The 19,407-nt window shown below is 38.3% G+C and overlaps 1 protein-coding gene across 1 annotated transcript in view; it reads right to left on the minus strand.

The window, feature by feature from the left end:
• Positions 1-18,000, minus strand: part of LOC121087123 (GTP-binding protein 10-like) — a 59,668-nt gene extending 41,668 nt beyond the window's left edge. The window contains exons 1-16 of the mRNA XM_040591798.1: positions 17,839-18,000; positions 17,460-17,522; positions 16,048-16,113; positions 14,875-14,984; positions 12,866-12,942; positions 11,352-11,450; positions 9,330-9,479; positions 9,028-9,205; positions 7,922-8,045; positions 5,355-5,403; positions 5,148-5,269; positions 4,441-4,657; positions 3,398-3,562; positions 2,019-2,137; positions 1,445-1,563; positions 309-390 (exon numbers count right to left, since the gene is read on the minus strand). Coding sequence (XP_040447732.1) covers positions 309-390; positions 1,445-1,563; positions 2,019-2,137; positions 3,398-3,562; positions 4,441-4,657; positions 5,148-5,269; positions 5,355-5,403; positions 7,922-8,045; positions 9,028-9,205; positions 9,330-9,479; positions 11,352-11,450; positions 12,866-12,942; positions 14,875-14,984; positions 16,048-16,113; positions 17,460-17,522; positions 17,839-17,985 — 1,887 coding nt within the window. The 5' untranslated portion in view covers positions 17,986-18,000. The remainder of the gene's footprint in view (positions 1-308; positions 391-1,444; positions 1,564-2,018; positions 2,138-3,397; positions 3,563-4,440; positions 4,658-5,147; positions 5,270-5,354; positions 5,404-7,921; positions 8,046-9,027; positions 9,206-9,329; positions 9,480-11,351; positions 11,451-12,865; positions 12,943-14,874; positions 14,985-16,047; positions 16,114-17,459; positions 17,523-17,838) is intronic.
• Between the last annotated feature and the right edge of the window lie 1,407 nt (positions 18,001-19,407).

Consider the following 19,407-nt stretch of genomic DNA (forward strand, 5'->3'; position numbering starts at 1 on the left):
AAACAGAGATGTCATCCAACATAAGACCATAGGTTGAGTTTTCTTTTAAAAAGAGTATATTATTTGCAAATTTAAAACTTCCTCTGTCAAGTATTTATTTTTTAAAAAAGATGCATGGAAAATCTGTCCAATCATTTCTGAGCACATATCCTGGTACGTGATTACTTTCATACCTCAGGGAATTACATACACTGATCTTTTTCTTAGTATTATAATAATCTTAGGAGATACTGTAACAAAAATAATCCAGTTTTCCATGTTGTTTCACTACTCTTTCATTCTGTAACAAGAAAAATAACAATACCTACTGCCAACAAATCCAGAAGGAGAAAAATGCCTTGTTTTTCAAGAAAATAATTCTCTGCAGTGTAACATCCAATGACACAGGACCTTAAAGGGAAACACTTTGACTGTGTAGAAACATTTTTATGCTTTAGAACATTCTACAAGCATCTCATTTTTTTTTTATTGAATTGCATAAATATATTTGGTATGCAATACGCTTCAAACCTTGACGGTATGTAGGGGAATAGAAAAACCATGCTTCACATGCCTTTTCATTTACGCTGTATAACTCAATATACCTTACTTGACTGCTCTTCCTTCTCTTGCAGGTGGCACACCTTCCTTGTAGCAGCCCAAGAAATTTGGCAGGTTCACAATGAATTGGATTAGAATATGGATTTGAGCTAAAACTAACTCAGTAGAAGAGACTAAAATTTAGCTGGATCATGTCCCTGATCTGGCTTATTGCAGGGCTGTGAGTGAATCATGGGGGTGAGACAAGCAAAACTTTTTTTGGCAACACTGTTTACTTCCAGTTTAAAATGATCATAAAACTAGCATTCATGTTGCTATTGCTTCCTTCTCTTACTTCCTCACTTATGGTCATTAAAACAGAAACTGAAGGGATCTTCTGCATCAGTCTTTTCTCCCAGACAAACATATCATTTGGCTTCCAATGTATTTATCAACCTCTGCCTTAAAACCAATTAACTTTTGGTTATCTTCCTATGTATTGGCATTCTCTGATAGCAATGATTAAAATATTTCTAGCCCAATTTAGCCAGTTTACAAGCACTTCTTATGCTTACACAGTTTTTAGCTAATATTGTTCTATTCTTGACTTCTGTTTACTTCTCTAAAGTTATTTACAGACCCTAACCATACACCTCTCAGAGAGTCTTAGGTAACTTTCCATGTCAGGAGGTCACTTTGTGTGGGGAGTTAGGTTGTCATCCTGAACCCTTATTTAGAAGAGAATACATACAGAATTTTCCATTTATTTTGTACCGTTTTTAATTAGTCAAATTGTATGAAAGATTTTTATACATTAAAAATAGAAGAAAGGCCTACATGTGCAGAGAAAAGCCATAGCACTGCAGACCTAAAAAATACCAGATTTGATATTTTTAAGTTACTGCTGCTAAAATACTTTACTAACCACAAGCAGTCGAGTGCACTGAGGAGGAGACAATTGTGGCCTAATTCACTGTGTAACTTCTTTGAATCCATCTGAATGAATGTGATCAGTATATTCACTCCTTCATAGCTGAAGAGTTCCTGTTGAAACGTTAATTAAAGCAATATGTTTCTTAAATGATATTTACTAAATAACTACATTAAAAATACAAAAGAAATTGAAAACTTTAAATATTTTTTTGTAATAAATTTGGCCCACTCATTAGAGCAGAATATATTCCTTATGATATACATAAGAAAAAGAGATTTTCAGTTTTTCCAAACTGCTAATCTCATTTGTTAACACACTTTCATATATTCACTTCAAAACCATGTAAATTACCAGTGAAATAGGTGAGACACTTCCTAGTGGATTTCTGAGTGATTTTGCATTCTAACTGTCACTGCCACCAAAACCCGTTATCAGACCTGATTTGCTAGTAATGAATTACAGTTCACATCTGCTTTTGAATAATTAAAGAGAAGCAATATCCTTTAAATGAAAATATATCATATTTTGATATTTTCTGCACAGTATGAGGTAGAAAGATACATACCTTTCTGTGGAGATCATTTTCACAGAGAGCAGACAAAAGAAATAATATATCAGCTTGGATTTCCAGTAGAATGGCATCTTCTTTCTCTTTAGATTTGTTTGCTGCATACTTTAGGATATCTATAAACGAATATGTTTTATACATGTTAATATCCTATACACAAGTCAGAATTCTATTACAGCTGTTCATTTAAAAGAAATAATATCAAATTTACACCAAGTGTTTTTTAAAGAAATCAACTTATGCTGTTCAGTTTTATCTCCTCTCTTTTGTAATAGCTTACTGAAATGCATCACTGATGCTGTGGCTTCATGGACTTTACTTTTGGTGACAGAGCTGTTGATAGCAGCTTGCACGGACTTCTTCCTTGTTCAGTCTCTGTGCTACTCCTTGTATTGTGCCAGTGCAATGAATTCAGGGAACTGATCTGAATTAAGCAACTCTTAGAAAAAGGCTACAAACTTACTGATTTGCCCTGCTGTGCAGCCTCACAAACATCTGTACTGGCAGTAGAAACATGGGAGACATAAAATACCACCACTGCTGAGAAAATTGGCCTTGGAACCACTATGTGAAAGATGACATTCAGACACAGAACTCCCCCAAAGTAAGAAAAGTTACTTGAATCTGATACGTAAGGTATAGCGTTAATTTTGCTTTCACTAAAATCTGTAAGTTTCCACAGAGTTTTCACTGGAGTTCAACTTTCAGCTGAGGATATTACAACTTCTATTTCTAGGCTTCCTGATACAACATACTCTTTGAATTCCAAAGGATCTTACCTATTTTGTCTCTTCCAGCATGAGTCTTACAGAGTACTGGAAACTTTTTATTATTGTAAGAAAAGAACACAGTGTGTATTGCAACGTAAAAACAAATGTAACAGTAGGTATATGTTACTGAACAAACAAATGCTCTAAAATTGCAGGAGCAGTGGTTCAGCAGTTTTATTCTGCTTTTATTCTTCATAATATTATTCATATAAAAGTACATTGGTTTTAATTTTCTTCTACTCTCAAGATGGGCTGTAGAAAGTGACACTGTACCAGACAGGTAGAACAAGACTCATGGCTGGAGTTCCTACAGGCTACCATAAATGTACAATGTAACAAAGGAAGTACAATAAAGGGAAAAGGGGCAGCTTTCACTCTGAAATTAAACACCTAAGCTTTTACAGCTGTCCGTTAGTTTGTTCAACTTTGTGTGTTACAGTATAACAAAATTCAAAATCAAATCAAATACATCTTGGATTAAGTGGGTTTTTTGTTTTTCAGCAAAGAAGTAACACACTAAAACCACAGCACACAAAAAAGCACTAACATTCCTAGTGTCAACAGAAATGCACTAATTTGAGTAGAGCAATACAAATTGTGCTTTACCCAGTAGCTGGCTAATTGCTCCCTGGTCACACAAATTAACGTTCACAGCATCATCATAAAGGGACACAACAGATCTCAGCACTCTCAAGCTGTAGCGCATTTGTGCAAGTTTGTTGCCACGACCACCTGTTCCATGGAAACTGTTACCTTGACCAAGGAAACGATCTGTGGAGCAATCACAATGAGTGTATTTTTTTTTTTGGCAGACAGCATAAATTCAGAATAATAATATGCTTGGGGGAAGGCAAAAGAAAAAAAGCTTATCAGTGTAAGCTGAAAAGAAACAAACAAACAAAATATATCCCTTAATGTCAGAAAGCCTTCTTGTTTAAAAACATCTAGTAATAAGCCTGTGTAGGGCTATACTTTTTACATTCGTAAGAAAGGTATGATTTTAGTGAATATTTAAAATTATTAATTTTTTTTTAAATCTTACTAGGTTAATAAGCAGTCTCCAAAATGTGAAATATCTTCTCTAACATGACAGTTATAGCAATCTTTTTTATCTCCATTAGACCCAAATGAAAAATTCTTCCTAGGAAAACATACCAGTGTCATGGTGAAAACTATCCACTCCCACAAAACCAGCCCATGAAACTGATTACAGTTAGTTATCTTTTTACTTAGCCCATACTTTTAGCTGATGGTCACAAACCAGCTTTAATCTGGAAGCTGCCTTACTGTTTACAGCTCTAAGTTTGAGTTAATGCATCCTGCCTCATGACAGGAATTACTGGATGGACTTGTTGCCACAACAAGTGTATCTGACTAGCTTAAAACATGGGCAGTAGAGATGTGTGGCAGCCCACACAACTGAAGGAGTAGCAATACAGTGGTACCCAGGGAATGGGGCACCAGCTTAGCTTTCAGTAGGAAAAATATTATGGTCCTTTCTTTATGAAAGATTACTTTCCCAAGTGACCTATTGCCAAAGAATCATTCTAACCTCATGAGTTTTACATTTTTCCCTCTTGTCAAAGAATAAGTTCAGTTGAGTTGTGTTTTGAGGTTACTGTGTATGACAGCCATGAGCACCTACTGACCTTGGCCTATACACCATTCTAGAAACACAAGGAGAAGGGTATTCGCTTGGCAGGACAAATATTTATCTACTAACAATGGAGCCACTGAAGCTAAAATAGCAATTGCATGAAGCTGTAATTCTTCATACTGGGCAGCAGACCAGTCATGAAATCCAGGCTTTTGGTTTGGTTTTACATAATAAAGCAAAGCTGGTATCACATCACTTTCACTGAGAAGCTGCAGTCAAGACAAAAGAGAAAGAGAGACATCTTACAGGTTTTTCATGCAAATAAGAAAAATCTAAAGCAATTACTCAATCTTACCTGTTACACTATGAAAATTATTTTTTATTGAGAAAGTATATGATGCAAGTACTGCCAGTACAGATAAACTGTTTATATCCTGTAGCATTCCCACAGACTGTGATGTGTTAAACTTTATTATGTTTTTCACATGTATTTCAGTAATGCTTTGCAATCACTTGACAGGTAATTTTCCTAGCATGGTCTAGGTTTGTAACTTTTCTAAAATAGAAACTGTATGCTGCTTTCAAACAGCAGAACTTGGTCTAAAGTTATGTATGAATTATTGATTTGGAGCTGTCTATTGGACTATGCCAGATGGACAGCTAAATAATATTCCTGTGATTCTTCTGACTTCCGCCCTGCTCCCACCCCCCTTATTTTTTTTCCCCGCTTGTTGTATCTTCTGTTCTGTTAAAACTTACCTGTACAGCACATGGGTCTTTAGAAAGGACTCTTATTATATTAAATAGTAACTTCTTCAGCTCAAAGTCCTCGTAAGAGTAGGTAAGTTTAACAGCTTTTACCAAGGGATTGGGAATTTTAACTATGGAGGAAATTGTAGACAAGTTACAAAAAAAATCATCATGAAAAGTCAAAACAGTGTAATTATGCAGTATGAAATTGCTTACCTTCAGTAAATGTTGCAAGTGCTATTAAGAGCTCTGCAAATCCACTTTCCTAATAGGTATTCAAAAAACATAAATAAATTAAATTGCAGCAAAATTACAACTTAAGATTGAATTCTAGTTTTGCTTTTTTCTTCAGAACACAGAGTTTAACGTATGGCAGAATAAACAGAATTTTATGAAAGAAGAGATCAAGCATTTGACCATTGTACAATACTAACTACAGTCCTAAGGGTACAATTAGTTAAATACACGTCTCATTCAGTACAAGCCTGAACTTGTATGGGGAAGTCCCAAACACAGGTATTCACTACTATAATCTGCCACACATGAAAACTCTTTTCTCAGTACTGTTAAAAGAGTTGTGTTTTTTAAAATTCGTTTGTGCACGTGTAAGTTTAGACATCAGGGTTGTCAGTTATCACAAAACCCCTAAGATTTTATGCCTTCAGCTGTGCATACTAAAGCACTTACGTTGAACTTTAGTGCATTTACAAATAAGCACAAGAAAACTGCATGTATGAGCAACATGCATTTAGAAATATTACATACTAACAATTCAGAAAATAAAATCTTGTAATTTACAGCTCCTGGAGAGCTAACAGAAGGAAGTTATGTCTAATATAACTGTGGATAGGACTGAGACCAGCGGGTGTCTATGCAGCACACTAGAGGCTTTGTTTCTGAGGTGATTAGAAGCCGTGGTTACCAGCACACTGCTCTTCTTGAGCAACAAAATACATTAACTTGGCCTCAGTACTCCAGCAAAGCCACCACAGAGCTTTCCATGAGCTCTCAACAGGAGCAGAGCTCACAGAACACTACACAGACACTCCAGCAGAATCAAACAGTTCTATTAGTTTTACAACAGCTTTTTAGATGCATCCCCAACAAGCTCTGATCTGATTTGTTTGGCCTAGATCTGGAAGTTAGCATAAACCCAAACGATTTTAACAATCAGGAAAATATTGCAAAAGTAATTTTAAAGAAAATACTGGAGTACACAACTATATTGCCTATTAGCTTTTGTCTCTATAGTATCTATATTCTCTGTACAAACTCATTGCAAAGTGGTTAAATAAACCCCAACATTATAACTTATTATTTTCCTTGCTGATGAATGAAAATTCAGATGGAAACCAGTCAGCAATTACCAAACATACAGTTTTGTTTTAACACAGAAATAATAGTAATTAATATCAACATAAGCTTTACTTGACATATATTTTCCAGTTTACTTGTAGTGAGAAGATGATTTCCCTTTTCAAAGGCTCAGATTCCTATGCTGTTTTCTGAATTATGTTAAATACAAGACTGAGTTTTCTGAAGTTGCTTGGGTAGTATATTAAGACAAAAAAAGAACATTCAGATGAAAATTTCTCTGGTATTGCCTACAAGGCAGGATTCAATGGTAATGTTAATGGTTTTGTCTACTTGATATTTATACCTTGTAAAATATCTAGGGAGGCTGAGAACACAGAATCTAAATTAAAACATTTTCATTTTTTTCTTCATTGAAACAATTTTACTTCCTTGTAGTATAAGGAGTATAAGGAATTAAAAGCTTATCTTGTAGGAAAAAACTGCCCTGCTTATACAGCCAAATAAACAATTTGAATGTTTTAGACATCAAGTATGTTGCTGCAATAGTATAACAGACATTTCATAATCGTTAGTGACAAAATGGAAAGCCTGAATGAAAAAACTGTAACCTTCATTGCAGATTATAAAATTTATTTAGCAATGCAGCCAATTGGGAAACTTCTACTCAAGTTGAGAAATTAATTCCCTGAAGTAATCCATTCCTGAATGGCCAATAGATCTACAGGAATCTGGTTGCTTAATTTTTCAGTATGTGTGTCACAACTTTAAATGATGTTCTAAACCTCAGCTGTAAAACAAAACAATAAAAGAACATTAACATCTATTAAAAGTTAACTTCTCTCTAGTTTCCTCATAAAAATTCTGGAATATTACAGAAGAATGAGTCATCTGCTTTTTAGGCAAGTCATGATAATGCATTCCGGACTACATTTATGTGACCTAGTCTTATGTGTCTCTTATTAACTGGATCTAAGTAATTATTTTCTCAGCTTTTTATTTAGGGGTTCTGAGATGATTTTTGGAGGATCCTCCTTGTGCCTGGTTATAAGGCACAGATATTTCAGTTGAATTTGAGCCATTTGAATATAGCCTGTACTCCTACATCCTCAAACAGCAGAAGAGATCTAGTGCAAAACTCCTTATAACAGAATAGCACATCTGAGAATCTGCACAAGTATACAAGAGTTAGCATTAACTTTTGCACATGAATAGCGTTGGTGTAGTTTTTAAAGTATTAAGTAAGGTTGATGCTAGTACTCCAGAATAATGACCTACAGATTTGGAGTCTCTTTGAGGGAAGGGGAATTGCAGAAAGAGAAATGGTTTCTTGCTCAGCAAATCTAAGAAAGAGGAAGCACTGGAGTCAGAATAGAACAAATACTAGAGCCCTAATGGGCAGAAAATACTGAGTATATAATATCAAAGGAGGAGTTATTAGTCTCTGGAATATAACTATAAATACTTACAATCATAGATGCTTCAGGATTTTCAGCTAGTAATGTGGCAACCACCAAGAGGTCATTCCGTAGCTGGCGATCGTAATGCCGGAAACCATGCATGAGAAGATCTACAAATACTTCTTTCAAAGCACTTAAAAGAAAGTGAAATGCATTTTATCTTTTCTTTTCATATTCTAATTTTAAACAGCTCTAGGTATATGAATCCTTATTCAACACTATCCTTTTCAAAGCCTTAGGGTTTAACTGCAAGAGAAATAACTTAAAACTTTATTATGAAATGGATTCTTACGTGTACCTCCAGACACCAAATTTAAGCATAGATGCAAAGTGTATGTTATTACAAATTGCACCTTCCACTGTATGTGTTGTAATTAATTAATAGAAAGATATAGTATTTACTCATGCATGGAACTCAATATTTTTGAATTATTATTGAGAAGAAATGGTCTAACCCTAAATAGTTAAATCAGTGTCACTTGCACCAGCAAAGGATCTAGAACTAAGCTTTGTATAACATAGCATAGTTTCCTACTAATTTTGTAACATCAGCATTTCAACAGTGCAGTAATACTGGCCTACTGGGCCTAACATGAGCTTGAAAATGGTGTAAATAACTTCATCATACAAAGGAATAGATAGGCCTATACCTCCTGCATTATGCAGCAGAGCATCTTGAACTCCCTCTTACCCTGTAACAGAAACAACTGGTAGCGGATCACTGTATTCATGAAATATAGAGAGGCTTGACAATGAAATAGTTTTGAAGTTGACTGGATGTGCTTTTAGATGGATCCTGGCCACTGAGTTTGAAAGCTACCCAGCAGGCACCTCTTGCATCATATATAATTTCCAGGCATCTCACAGGCCACAGTGCTATCTGACTTGCTGAAAGAGATGCCTGAGGGGTCTAAATCATAGGCTGCTTGGCTGTAAGGTCTGATCAAGTAGTGCTTCCATTCCGGAGAATCAGATGTGTTAACACTGAAACCTTAATGAGGACTTAATGAGACACCACCATTCTCCATCTGTATTTTCTCTCAATTCATTTCAAACAAAATGCTACACAATAGCAACGCTTTAGATGTCTCCATAAAATGTTTCTCTGTACTTACTTTACACATTCCAAGCTACTGAGCTGATTAACAACTTCTTCTTTTGAGGTGTTTTCTAACAGGTTCCATAGAATTTCTGAGGAATGGAACACCAGCTGTCCTGAGGGATCAACACCATTTAGGTACAAACAGAGTATGCGGGCTGCTTGGGCCTTCATCATAAGTCTGCAGTTTACTCCTGAAATTATGAAAATCTGCATAATTAATTACCTGTAGGTCAGTAATTGTTTTAGGCATGTTCAGAGAACAAGTGATCTAAGATCAGAGGTACTGAGACAGTTGAAAGAATAGTTTGTACTAACCAGATCTGGAGAGATGCTGGAGAGCTTTAAGTACCCACAACTTTTCGGTAAGTTGATTTTCAACTAATGCTAGAGACAAAACTAGAGCTTCTGCTAATCCTCCTAATTCAGCCATCTGAATTTTGTAGTTTGCACTTGTTGGCTGGTAACCTGCACATACAATAGCTTCAGTCATAATGCAGTAAATATTCAGAATTTTCATTACGTCACAAAATATTCACCCTTTCTCAAGAAAGGATTGAGAACCGAGTATCATATTTCCTTAGTCCTAAAACCGGTTGAAAAACCAATCCAATAAATAAGAGATGGCTTTTCTTATATCTGAGTATTAATAGTGCCTAAAGCATATCCAACAGTCTTACCCTCAGAGAGACTAAAATGCTATATAAACAAACTAATTGCTTCCTAGAATTTACAGAATGAAAGAACCAGCAAGGTTACAGAAAGGTGAAAAACTTCTTCAGTTCATGCAGTAAGTTGTTGGCGCAGGACCTAGTTATCTTCTGCAGCCTAATTACTAGAGAATTTATGCCTTTATTACTGTATTACTGAAAATATGTGAATCCAACCTTAGATTTCTAACCTTGACTTTCTAATGTGTTCCTGTTCTTAATTTTGTCCATGCATAAGCAAATCCATACTTCATTACTGAATTACGGGGGAAGGGGAAGCACTGAGAAAATAAATTTATATTTATATATGCTAACTCATGAAAGCAAAGTTTATCTTAAATAGCTTAAAAATATATATATCAAATTACATGAAATGCAGGATTGATAAATGCAGATAATGCATGTGGTGAAACAAGTTTTAACTAAGCAAAAACTCTGATAGGCTCTAAGGGTATTACTTTACAGGTAAGAGAGAGAACTCTGCAGGATCAAACTTTGGCAAGATTTACATATTTGGTAGAGATGAAGAATTTGACTAAAAAAACCCAGACTAAAATACTTTATTCATTTTTGAGATAACACTTTATTTTCTAAATCTGGAGAAGAATAAAATCTCTCGATATTTAACATTCACTTATCTTGATGGAATTCTTTACATATATACAACTAAATGCACACATAGCTGCTTGCAGGATTTGAGTCTTGTTTGTAAGGTAAACCCAAATTTATATATTTTCATATTTCTAGAATCTTGTGAGGGCTGTTGCAGCTGCAGGTTCTTTAGGCCTCCTAAAATAAATGAAAACTAGCAAGAGGGCACAGGAACTAGTGCCATGCTGTCAGAACACTGCAAAGGAGCACACTGACATTCAGCATGCTCCCTCACCTGCCCTCTGGATCCACACTGTGACAATGTTCATCTATAGCATGGCTCCCTATAAATCTAGCGCTGTCTCACAGCATGTGATCCTGTGCCCCTCTAGGAGAAGATCCATGACTGACTTTGCCTGATAACAGCCTCTGGCACTATCATAAGGGTCAAAGGAATAAATAGTAGTGGATTCTGATGACAGTTTGCATGCCTATCTGTAATACCAGAGGATCACGCCTGAGGTCATATGAATGCATCATCAGCCTCTTTCTGCAGAGACAAGTCACACAATTTATTCAAAGCCTACACTTAAATGTGTCCATATAATATGAATTCAATCAAATTTAGATGGGCTCAGATCTATCCCTCACAAGCAACACAAGTGAAACCGGAGCTGCTTCTCTGCAGGCTACATATACAAAGTTGAAAATAACCTTTCCCTTATGTTCTGATCCTAACCACTCTTTCTTCTTCCATTATCCATGTCTCAGAGAACTTGTAACCACTTCACATTTTCTAGATCCCATAAAGGTAATAATTAATTCCTTGTACGTTGATGAACTAATTTCGGGTTTTGAGTACATATTCCTGCAAAAACTTTAATTGCATGCTAGCTAATGCTGTATGTTTAATATATGAGATATGGTAACTATAGTTATAAAGAAAAAATAATCCACAGCTAATTAAAAGAGCCATTTCAAAGTTGCTGGGATCATAAACACTCAATTTCTTGCCACACTTGAAAATACTGTGCTTTACCTGAAAGTAGTTTTCTTGGGAGTTCTGTATTATAAAAGCTAACAACACACTTACAGATTTGTATTCTAACTTGAGAGCTTGGCACTCTCATCAAAGAACCTGTTAGAAACAGAAAAAAAAAAAGTAATTTACAAAGTTTATAATTTTTAAAGAAAGTTATCTTAACACTTCCGTTTACAGTATCTAGTGTTTCCTTTGGTCATACCCCCTACAAATCTGTCATTTCATGCAGAGTTTGATTAAAATACTCAAGGGACAGGGACTTCCACACTGAAGAGGACAAAGGTCTTAGAGGAGTAGCACAGGGTTTATCAAAAAGCGACCTCCTCTGCTTTATGGCTACAGACCCTTGTAAGAGACTGGATGTTATTCCAGAAGTTGTTGAATTCAGAAGAAAGCTACTACACTAGACTGTTGTCATTGTTACATGTCAGAAACTTTTCTTCTAGCAGACATGATATGACATAGAGGGAGCACAGAAGAAGATCCTTTCCCACAAGATAAAGAGAATTCCACTGAGAGCTAACAGTGCCTAAGATGGATGATATAAATCATCTTTCAGATTTTAGTGTCTTTTTAGGCATGCTACTCTGAAAAGAACCTGGAACTATCTGAAACCAGAAGGCCATTCTGCTATCTACTTGGACCTGTGAAAATAAAGACTTCTAAAAATACTTTCTCACCCATTTCAAGAAACATCTTTTTTCTCATGTGTGATAGTCTGATTGTGCTACCTCTTTATCATTTAAATCTTACCATTAAGTGAGCTGATATATCACTTGTGCTCTATTTGGAAGTCTTTTTAACCTACAGTGCTTGCATTATCTTCTTTGAAAATCACAAATATGACATGCAAGGTCATAAAAAGATATTTTGGTACTAAGAGGTCCAGTGACATTAAGACATGACTTTTGATACCTTCTCCTCAACAGCTCTCTTAAAACAGATTTCTGAAAAATAGAAGCTCATGGCTTAGATGCAGCAGGAAGCTCAAGTCAGAAACTGCTACTCCTAGCAAGGCGTGGCACTAAACTGACTTCTGTTTTGCCTTTGTAGATGATAAGTCTCAGGTTTTGGGGTTTCAAAGCTTTGAGCTGGGAATCAGGAGTTACTGTTTCTCACTTGTTTCTTCCATTTGGTTTCAAAGAAGCAGGAAGGATCCACGTTCCTCTTATCCCAGGCTCCAGTTGTTACAGTAATACACCAATTTCTCAGAGCAACATGAAATGAAACAGGCTATAGACTGGTTTAGTTGTTCAGTTGTACTGATAAAGTTATCTCACATAGCTTTTGACTCTGGCAAATACGTAATTCTGCTAGCTAACCTGCAGGTTAGCTGCAAAGCTAAGAATGGTTTCTAGTACTAAAAAGCACAGAGGACTGAATGAATAAGTGAAAGAAATTACTTAACCTTTACTATGGAGGTAACAAGAAGTTAAAATTGTGCTAATAATACAGTCCATTTTATTATGGAATAATACTAATTTAATTGTGGCATACCAGTTTACACTCACCCAGTTGTGCAATGGATTTTGAAACTGCCTTGGAATAGCTTACTTCATCAGATAATTTCTTTTTTTGAAATGGTAACCTGAAATATGAAATTTTAAAATATTACAACTATGCTTAAAACACTGCAGAAGAACACATTAATCAAGTCACTAGGAAAGCTCAATATTTTTTTCTCTTGTTCCTTGACATTTTTTGCAAATAAGGACACTTTTCCTAGGACAAATATATCCTTCGCAGTGTTGATTCTAGACCGAAAAGTCCATAATCTGGCAATTAGTGGTACATGTTCATAGACAATATCTCTGTAATTCATATTTGATACAATAAAACACAGTAAATAAACAGATGTCATTTAAATGTGGAAGATTAAATACTGGAATCTAGGCACTATCAGGCTATTGTAGAGCTAGACTATGCATAGACATGTGCAGAGGTGCAAAAAAAGGATCATATCCCCTGGACAAACCTCTTGAAATAGATAAAAATAAAACCAATAAACTGACTCCAAATAGCCCAATGACAAATATATTTTTAAAAACAGGATAGTAAGAAATATTCAATAACACTTGAAAAAATAAATTTAACATAAACATGTAAGTGCTAAAAATTCTCCAGCAGTAAACATTAGAATATTATGCTAAGGTCTCTGCAGCTCAGTGTAGAACCAGCTTTCCGGTAGGTTAACCTCTGTAAACACAGTCAGAGAAAAAGAAAGGCGAGAGCAAATAATGGAATAAATGGGGGGGAGGGGGGAAGAAACAACCATTGAAAGAAGTGGGAAGAAGACACGTAAACAGAAGCAGTTATGAAAGAGTGGAAAATTTTACTGCAGAAGTTCTAGTATCTGAAAGAAAATTTTAAATAATAGCCCCTCCCTCTAGTTACAGGCTTCTCTTTGTCATATGAAGCAGCAGTGAATTGTGGTGGAATTTCCATAGTGCAGAGATTGAAGCAAAACCCAAGGGTGCAATCTTCCAACATATATCCATTGCAAAACCCGTGATTATTGCTGAACTGCTTTAAGAGACAAAAAGCCTTACTCACAACTACATTTTATCGACTTTATACACTCAATCTCAGTTTTGTCTCCCTTCTGCCAAAGAAAAAGAAACTTCGTGATGTCCTTTCGCATTCTCCACTGTGTGGCAGCAGAGGAAAGCAGTACAACTGACGGTGCTCGGGGAAATAAAATACTCGGCTGAGAAGTTCTATGCTTATTAAAGCTAACAGCTGAGAGGAAGGTATGCAAAAACCTGTTTGAATATCTGGTTTCTATGTGACTCGTTTTGTGTCTGGCATAATTTTTCCCTTCCTTACTCTCTCCAATTAAATACAGGAGTAACTGCAGTTACAAGCATTCTGTAAGTAACTTTATATTAAACTGTTGAGGAGGAGAAAATTATTGACAAGTGTGGATAACACCTAAACTCTATTCTATAAATAAAGTATAGTATGGCAATGGAGATGACCAGAAGTTCATGCAATATATTTTTCAAGTAATTATAAATTCCAAATCCTCGAATTGTTGTGGTTCTTTCTCTTCTGCAATACGGCTTGTTATTTCATAAAGCTTATCTTCAGGCATTAAAGTGTCTTTAACTCAGATTTTTAAACTCAGAGAGTTTGTTTGAAATGGCAAAACATACCTCAGCAGGACTTGGCTGCTGAATCTTTTGAGGCCAGCAGTCCCAGAACAACTTACTCAGGCAGTAAGACACCTTGGGGAATTGCTTCCAAGCAAGCTGGGGACAATCACAACACAGTTTTGAATACGTAATAGGTAGCTTCAGAGATACTGAACTGCTAAAATGGGTCCGGTCCCTCTTTCATGCCAACAGAAATTAGACTCAAGGAAAACACAGTTCATGAAAAGGAAGGGTGATACAATAGATGCCTTGCAGATCTAGAAGCCTTGTCGATCAATGCTGTATGGATATGCCAGTTGCCCTAGAAAACGTATGAACATGTTAATAAATGTTTCAATCTCTAAAAGAAGGGCTGAAATACTTACCCACATAATTCAATAAGTTCACATAAAGGCTCAGTAAAAGCTTCCTGTTCATTCATTTTTTCTGCACACAGCTTAAGAATTTCGATAATTTGTGCTAAATCCTTAAGGGGCTTTTAATTTAAAGTTAAGGAAATCAGGTTGACTGTACTGCTGTGGAACAGAAGCAGAAGTTGAAAACTGTATTCCTCATACTTCAAAGACAAAACCAAGAAAAAACAAGGCCAGTGCTTTAGCAAAATTAGATGTCTAAAATGAGCACATGAGTCAATACTTTGGCTTTTTGAAGCAGCATTACTTTTACAGAAGTACAATTCTCACAAATCTGATTTAGATTTCTGATCAGCTAAACTCACTGCAAGTTCAGCACTGAATATCTAAAAATACAGGACAAAAAATTTTTATATCTCAGTGTCAGATTTACCTATCTAAATTCTGAGATAGCCTTGAGGTATTTTAAATTCTTTCCCACTGTAATCCCAAGTGATTGAAAATCTGGACCCAAACACATATTTAGATTATCTAAATTACAGTAGAGGCACAAGATCAAAACTGAATAATAGTGAGACTGAGAAGTTACTACCAATCCACTGATGCGTGGAAACTACCTGTAAACACTTAGCCATAACTCAATTGTGAAGTAATGTGATAGCTTTTCACTTTTTCACTGTGGCATTTAGCTGAACTATATGATATTAATTATGTTTTTCCTTATGTCTACATGCTCCCTAGTACTTCTGATTACTTGAAGCCTTTCCATTTGTACCGTAAATATGAAAAAAAGTTTCAGATAAATTAATCTGACTTTATTTTTCTTTCAAATATCTCCTCACTGATAGTCATTGCAATTTCATCTGCTGCTTCTTAAGTAATGACAATTATTATGCTTGTCTATTCTGAGTTGGAAGTACACTAATTAGATTTTGAACACTTTCAACCACTGTACAGGTGAGATCCCTCTACTGAATTTTGGAGCAAACTAATCTAGCATCCAATAATCTTGCTAACCTACCAACCTTGGGTATGTATGCACAAGAAGCCCAATGATGAGAATGTATGTGGAGCACCACTGCTCCCCATGTGGAAGCACGGCACATCACAAAATGCTTTGCTGAAAAGTCAAGAGTATTACCATATAACACCATGACTTCAGAATTCTACAGTGGCAAAGGATACAAGCCCATTTTCAAAATGCTTGACTACCTTCTTGAGAGTTTTCAGCTGCTCTTTTTCCAAATCTTTCTTAAGTAAAAGAACGAAAAGCAGGTTTTAATTGCAGCTCACCTTAGAACATTAAATGATTATGTTTATCCCCTTTTAAGTTTAAATGAAAGTGGAAACTAGATTAAAGAATCACAAGACACAATGGAATTCTGAAAGTGCTTTGCAGCAGGATTAGTTCCTTGATGAAGCCTCATTTCTAAGTATGGAGTCTGGACTCTTGTAACTGAAGAGGCTTTTTAAAAACTCTTTTATTCAAATGTGTCTTAAATTCTTTGGGATTCTGTGAAAGACAACTATGAAAACCAAACCTATGTCATACGTGACATGGATGCGTAAAAACGTAGATCTAAGCGGCTTAGAGTGGAGCTCTGCCACCACTAGAAAAGTCTGCAAATTCAAACTGAAAACGACTGAAATGAGGATATGTCAGTCAGGGTGTGTCAGTGATATGCAGCATTCATTCCAGCCCCTCTGAGTACTTCCATGCTGGGCAAGAGCACTGCAACTTGAGGCAGGCCAGAAAGTTGTTTCAGGAATCTACAAGCCCAGAATCCTAAGGGCATTTTATCATATATCTTGCACTCTTTAGAGAAGCAGTGAAACAGTATGGTTCAGCACATTTTTCTTCAGTCAGTAAGTTTATTCTATCAAGCTCTATCAAAAGAAGGTGGAAAGACACAAACTACTTCTCTGTGGGAAACTAACTTAAACTGTGGTGTTTGATCAAGTTCTTGTTTTAAGAATATAAATTATTAGGTTTTTAGATCAAAAGTAACTGATGGCTTAGTGAATTCAGTTTGCCAAATCTTTTTGTGGAGACCAAAAGGTCTGTGGAAGTCCACGCAATACTGCTCTCTTGTGTGCGTAGACAGTCATATTTGTTCTTCAACTCTGAACTTCATGTCTATCTCCTTCCCTTAAAATCACCTCCCTGGGTAAATGTTAGCAGTTAACGGGGAGAATTACATGAATTCCTGACATACTTTCAGTAACTCTGAATGTATTTATGTTTCTTAGCTGTAGGTTAAACTCTCAGTTAAGCCACAAATTCTGCAGGTCTAGTTTTTAAATGTGCATGCTTTTGTCTTTTGTTTGTTGTAAGTGTCTGTGTGAGGAAATACTGACATTTACACACATACCATTTTTTAAATATAGCAACATGACTGATACCAGTCCGTATTACAACGACCACCTCTAGAAGGGTTCGAACACCAGAGCAGATACTTCAGCTTTGTGCTCTGCAGGCCCAGCCCCCGGCGCCATCTGGTGTGTTTGGGGTGGGTGCTGAAGGAACTGTACGGACCATTTTCCTAAGCCCCATTCCTACCTGTGCAATGAAATAACGAGGTGTCACGCTTACTTACTGAGCCTGAATCTTCCAGTAGTTTGATGACGTGGTTCAAATCCACTGATCTTAACTGTCCATCCTGGAAAAGTCACACTTTTTAACTTTTTTTTTTTTTTTTTTTTTTTTTTTTTTTAAGACCGTGCTTTAAAATAGCTTAAACCTTGAAACGTGAAAGCGCCGCGTTGAACCGACACGACCCCGCCCTCGGGCGGGTAACGCCGGCTGTGTGCGGCACAGACCGGGGCCTGTTCTCAGCCCGCCGCAGCGGCCAAGACAAGCGGGGCCGGGCCGGGGCAGGGGCTGCCGAGCCGGGGCAGGGCGGGCCGGGCCGGGCCGGGCCAGCGCTTCTCGGCCGGCGGTGGCTAAGGGTGACTCCTGGCCGCGGGGGAGCTCACCTGGACGGCGGCGGCGGGTGAGGCGTTCCTGCGCCGTTCCCCGCCGCAGCGAGAGGGGCCCGAAGCCGGCGATAGAACCGGGGAGCGGGCCGGGGAGCGAGAGGGCGCCCGTGCGGCGGGGGGCTCGGCCACGGCCAGGGAGGACATGGTGCCGAACCGCCGCCCGCCCGCGGCCGCAGCGCGGCCCGACGCCGTTGCCATGGCAGCGGGGCGGCACCACCTCCCAGCGCCGGGGCCCGGGCCCAGGCCCGCGGCGGCCTCGCCCGCGTCCCCCCGCCCGCTGAGCCGGGCCGGCACCGCCTGCCGGCACCCCCCGGGGCGGCGGGAGCCCCGCCCGCTGTGCGCCCCGGCCCCCCGCCGCCTGCAGGCCCCTGGCTCCCGGCCTCGTCCCAGCGCCGTAGCCCTGCGCCCCGCCCGCCATGCCATTTCGTGTCCTCTTGTACAACGTTTCCTCAGCGAGAAAATAACCTCCCCAGCTCCGCGCAGCGCAAGGGCTGTGCATGTCCCTGGCTGGGGAGCTGGGAGAGAGAGGCTGGTCGGCCCCTAACTCCTGACCGTGAAAAAACACGCCACGAGAGAGACCGCCTCGCATGGCCTTTCTGCTTGCTCAGCTGTCACCCGCAGGCTGGCTGCGAGCACAGCTGCTCCTGTGGGGACCCCCGCACCCCTCACGGGCCTGTGGCCACCCTCGGAAATGCTGCCTCCAGGAGGGAAGCGTGGCTGAGCCCACCAACACCGAACCGCCTGGGAACACGAGGACCTGTGTGGCGTCATGCCTGGAGGAGGAGAGCTGGGTGTCCAGAAGCGGCTGCAGCAGGTGATGCCTCATGTTGCGGTCACAGGTCACCTCAGCTGCCTTTCTCAGGATTTGGACAGATACAGCTTTGGATAGGCACATATCCCAGGTTTTTGAATACAGGCACTGTGGATACCAACCTCAGTCTTCATTAACAAATCATTTTTAATCCTGTAATTCCGAAGAAACACTGGAATACGTGAATAAATTTATTAACTGCTAAGATAGCTGTTTGAATCTCCAGATGGCTTTTGCAGGAAAAGAAGTGATTGATAACAGAAATGGGAAGGAAAACTTTACGGCTCTGCTGATAACCAAGACAGTTCTTATTTTCATTCTTCCTAGCTTGCATGCTACACCCCTCCCATTTCATTCCTGCATTCTTCAGGAGTAGTATGCATATCATTTTAGTACCCACATATGCTGTACAGTTCTCCTTCCATCAAAGAGAACACACACAAAACGACATGTACCCATCCACACTCTGCATTTTGTAGAAGTTCATCCCGTATACAACTCCAAAATGACAGCAAAAATACAGCCTAGCATAGAATGGGCCTCTAACTTGGAAAATGTGATGACTGCTCTGACACCCATAACATCCTGAGCTGCATTCATAGGAGCACAGGTCATGCAAGGGCAGGCCCTATAGGGTGTCACAGTGCAGTGCATCCACCTGAGGTGACAATGCAGCTGCCAGTCTTGGAGCTGGTGCTTGATGCTTTTCATCCATTCATGTACACACGTCTCTCCATGCCTCTAACCATTTTACT

This window comes from Falco naumanni, chromosome 4, assembly GCF_017639655.2.
Source record: "Falco naumanni isolate bFalNau1 chromosome 4, bFalNau1.pat, whole genome shotgun sequence".
In the NCBI taxonomy this organism is placed as follows: Eukaryota; Metazoa; Chordata; class Aves; order Falconiformes; family Falconidae; genus Falco; species Falco naumanni.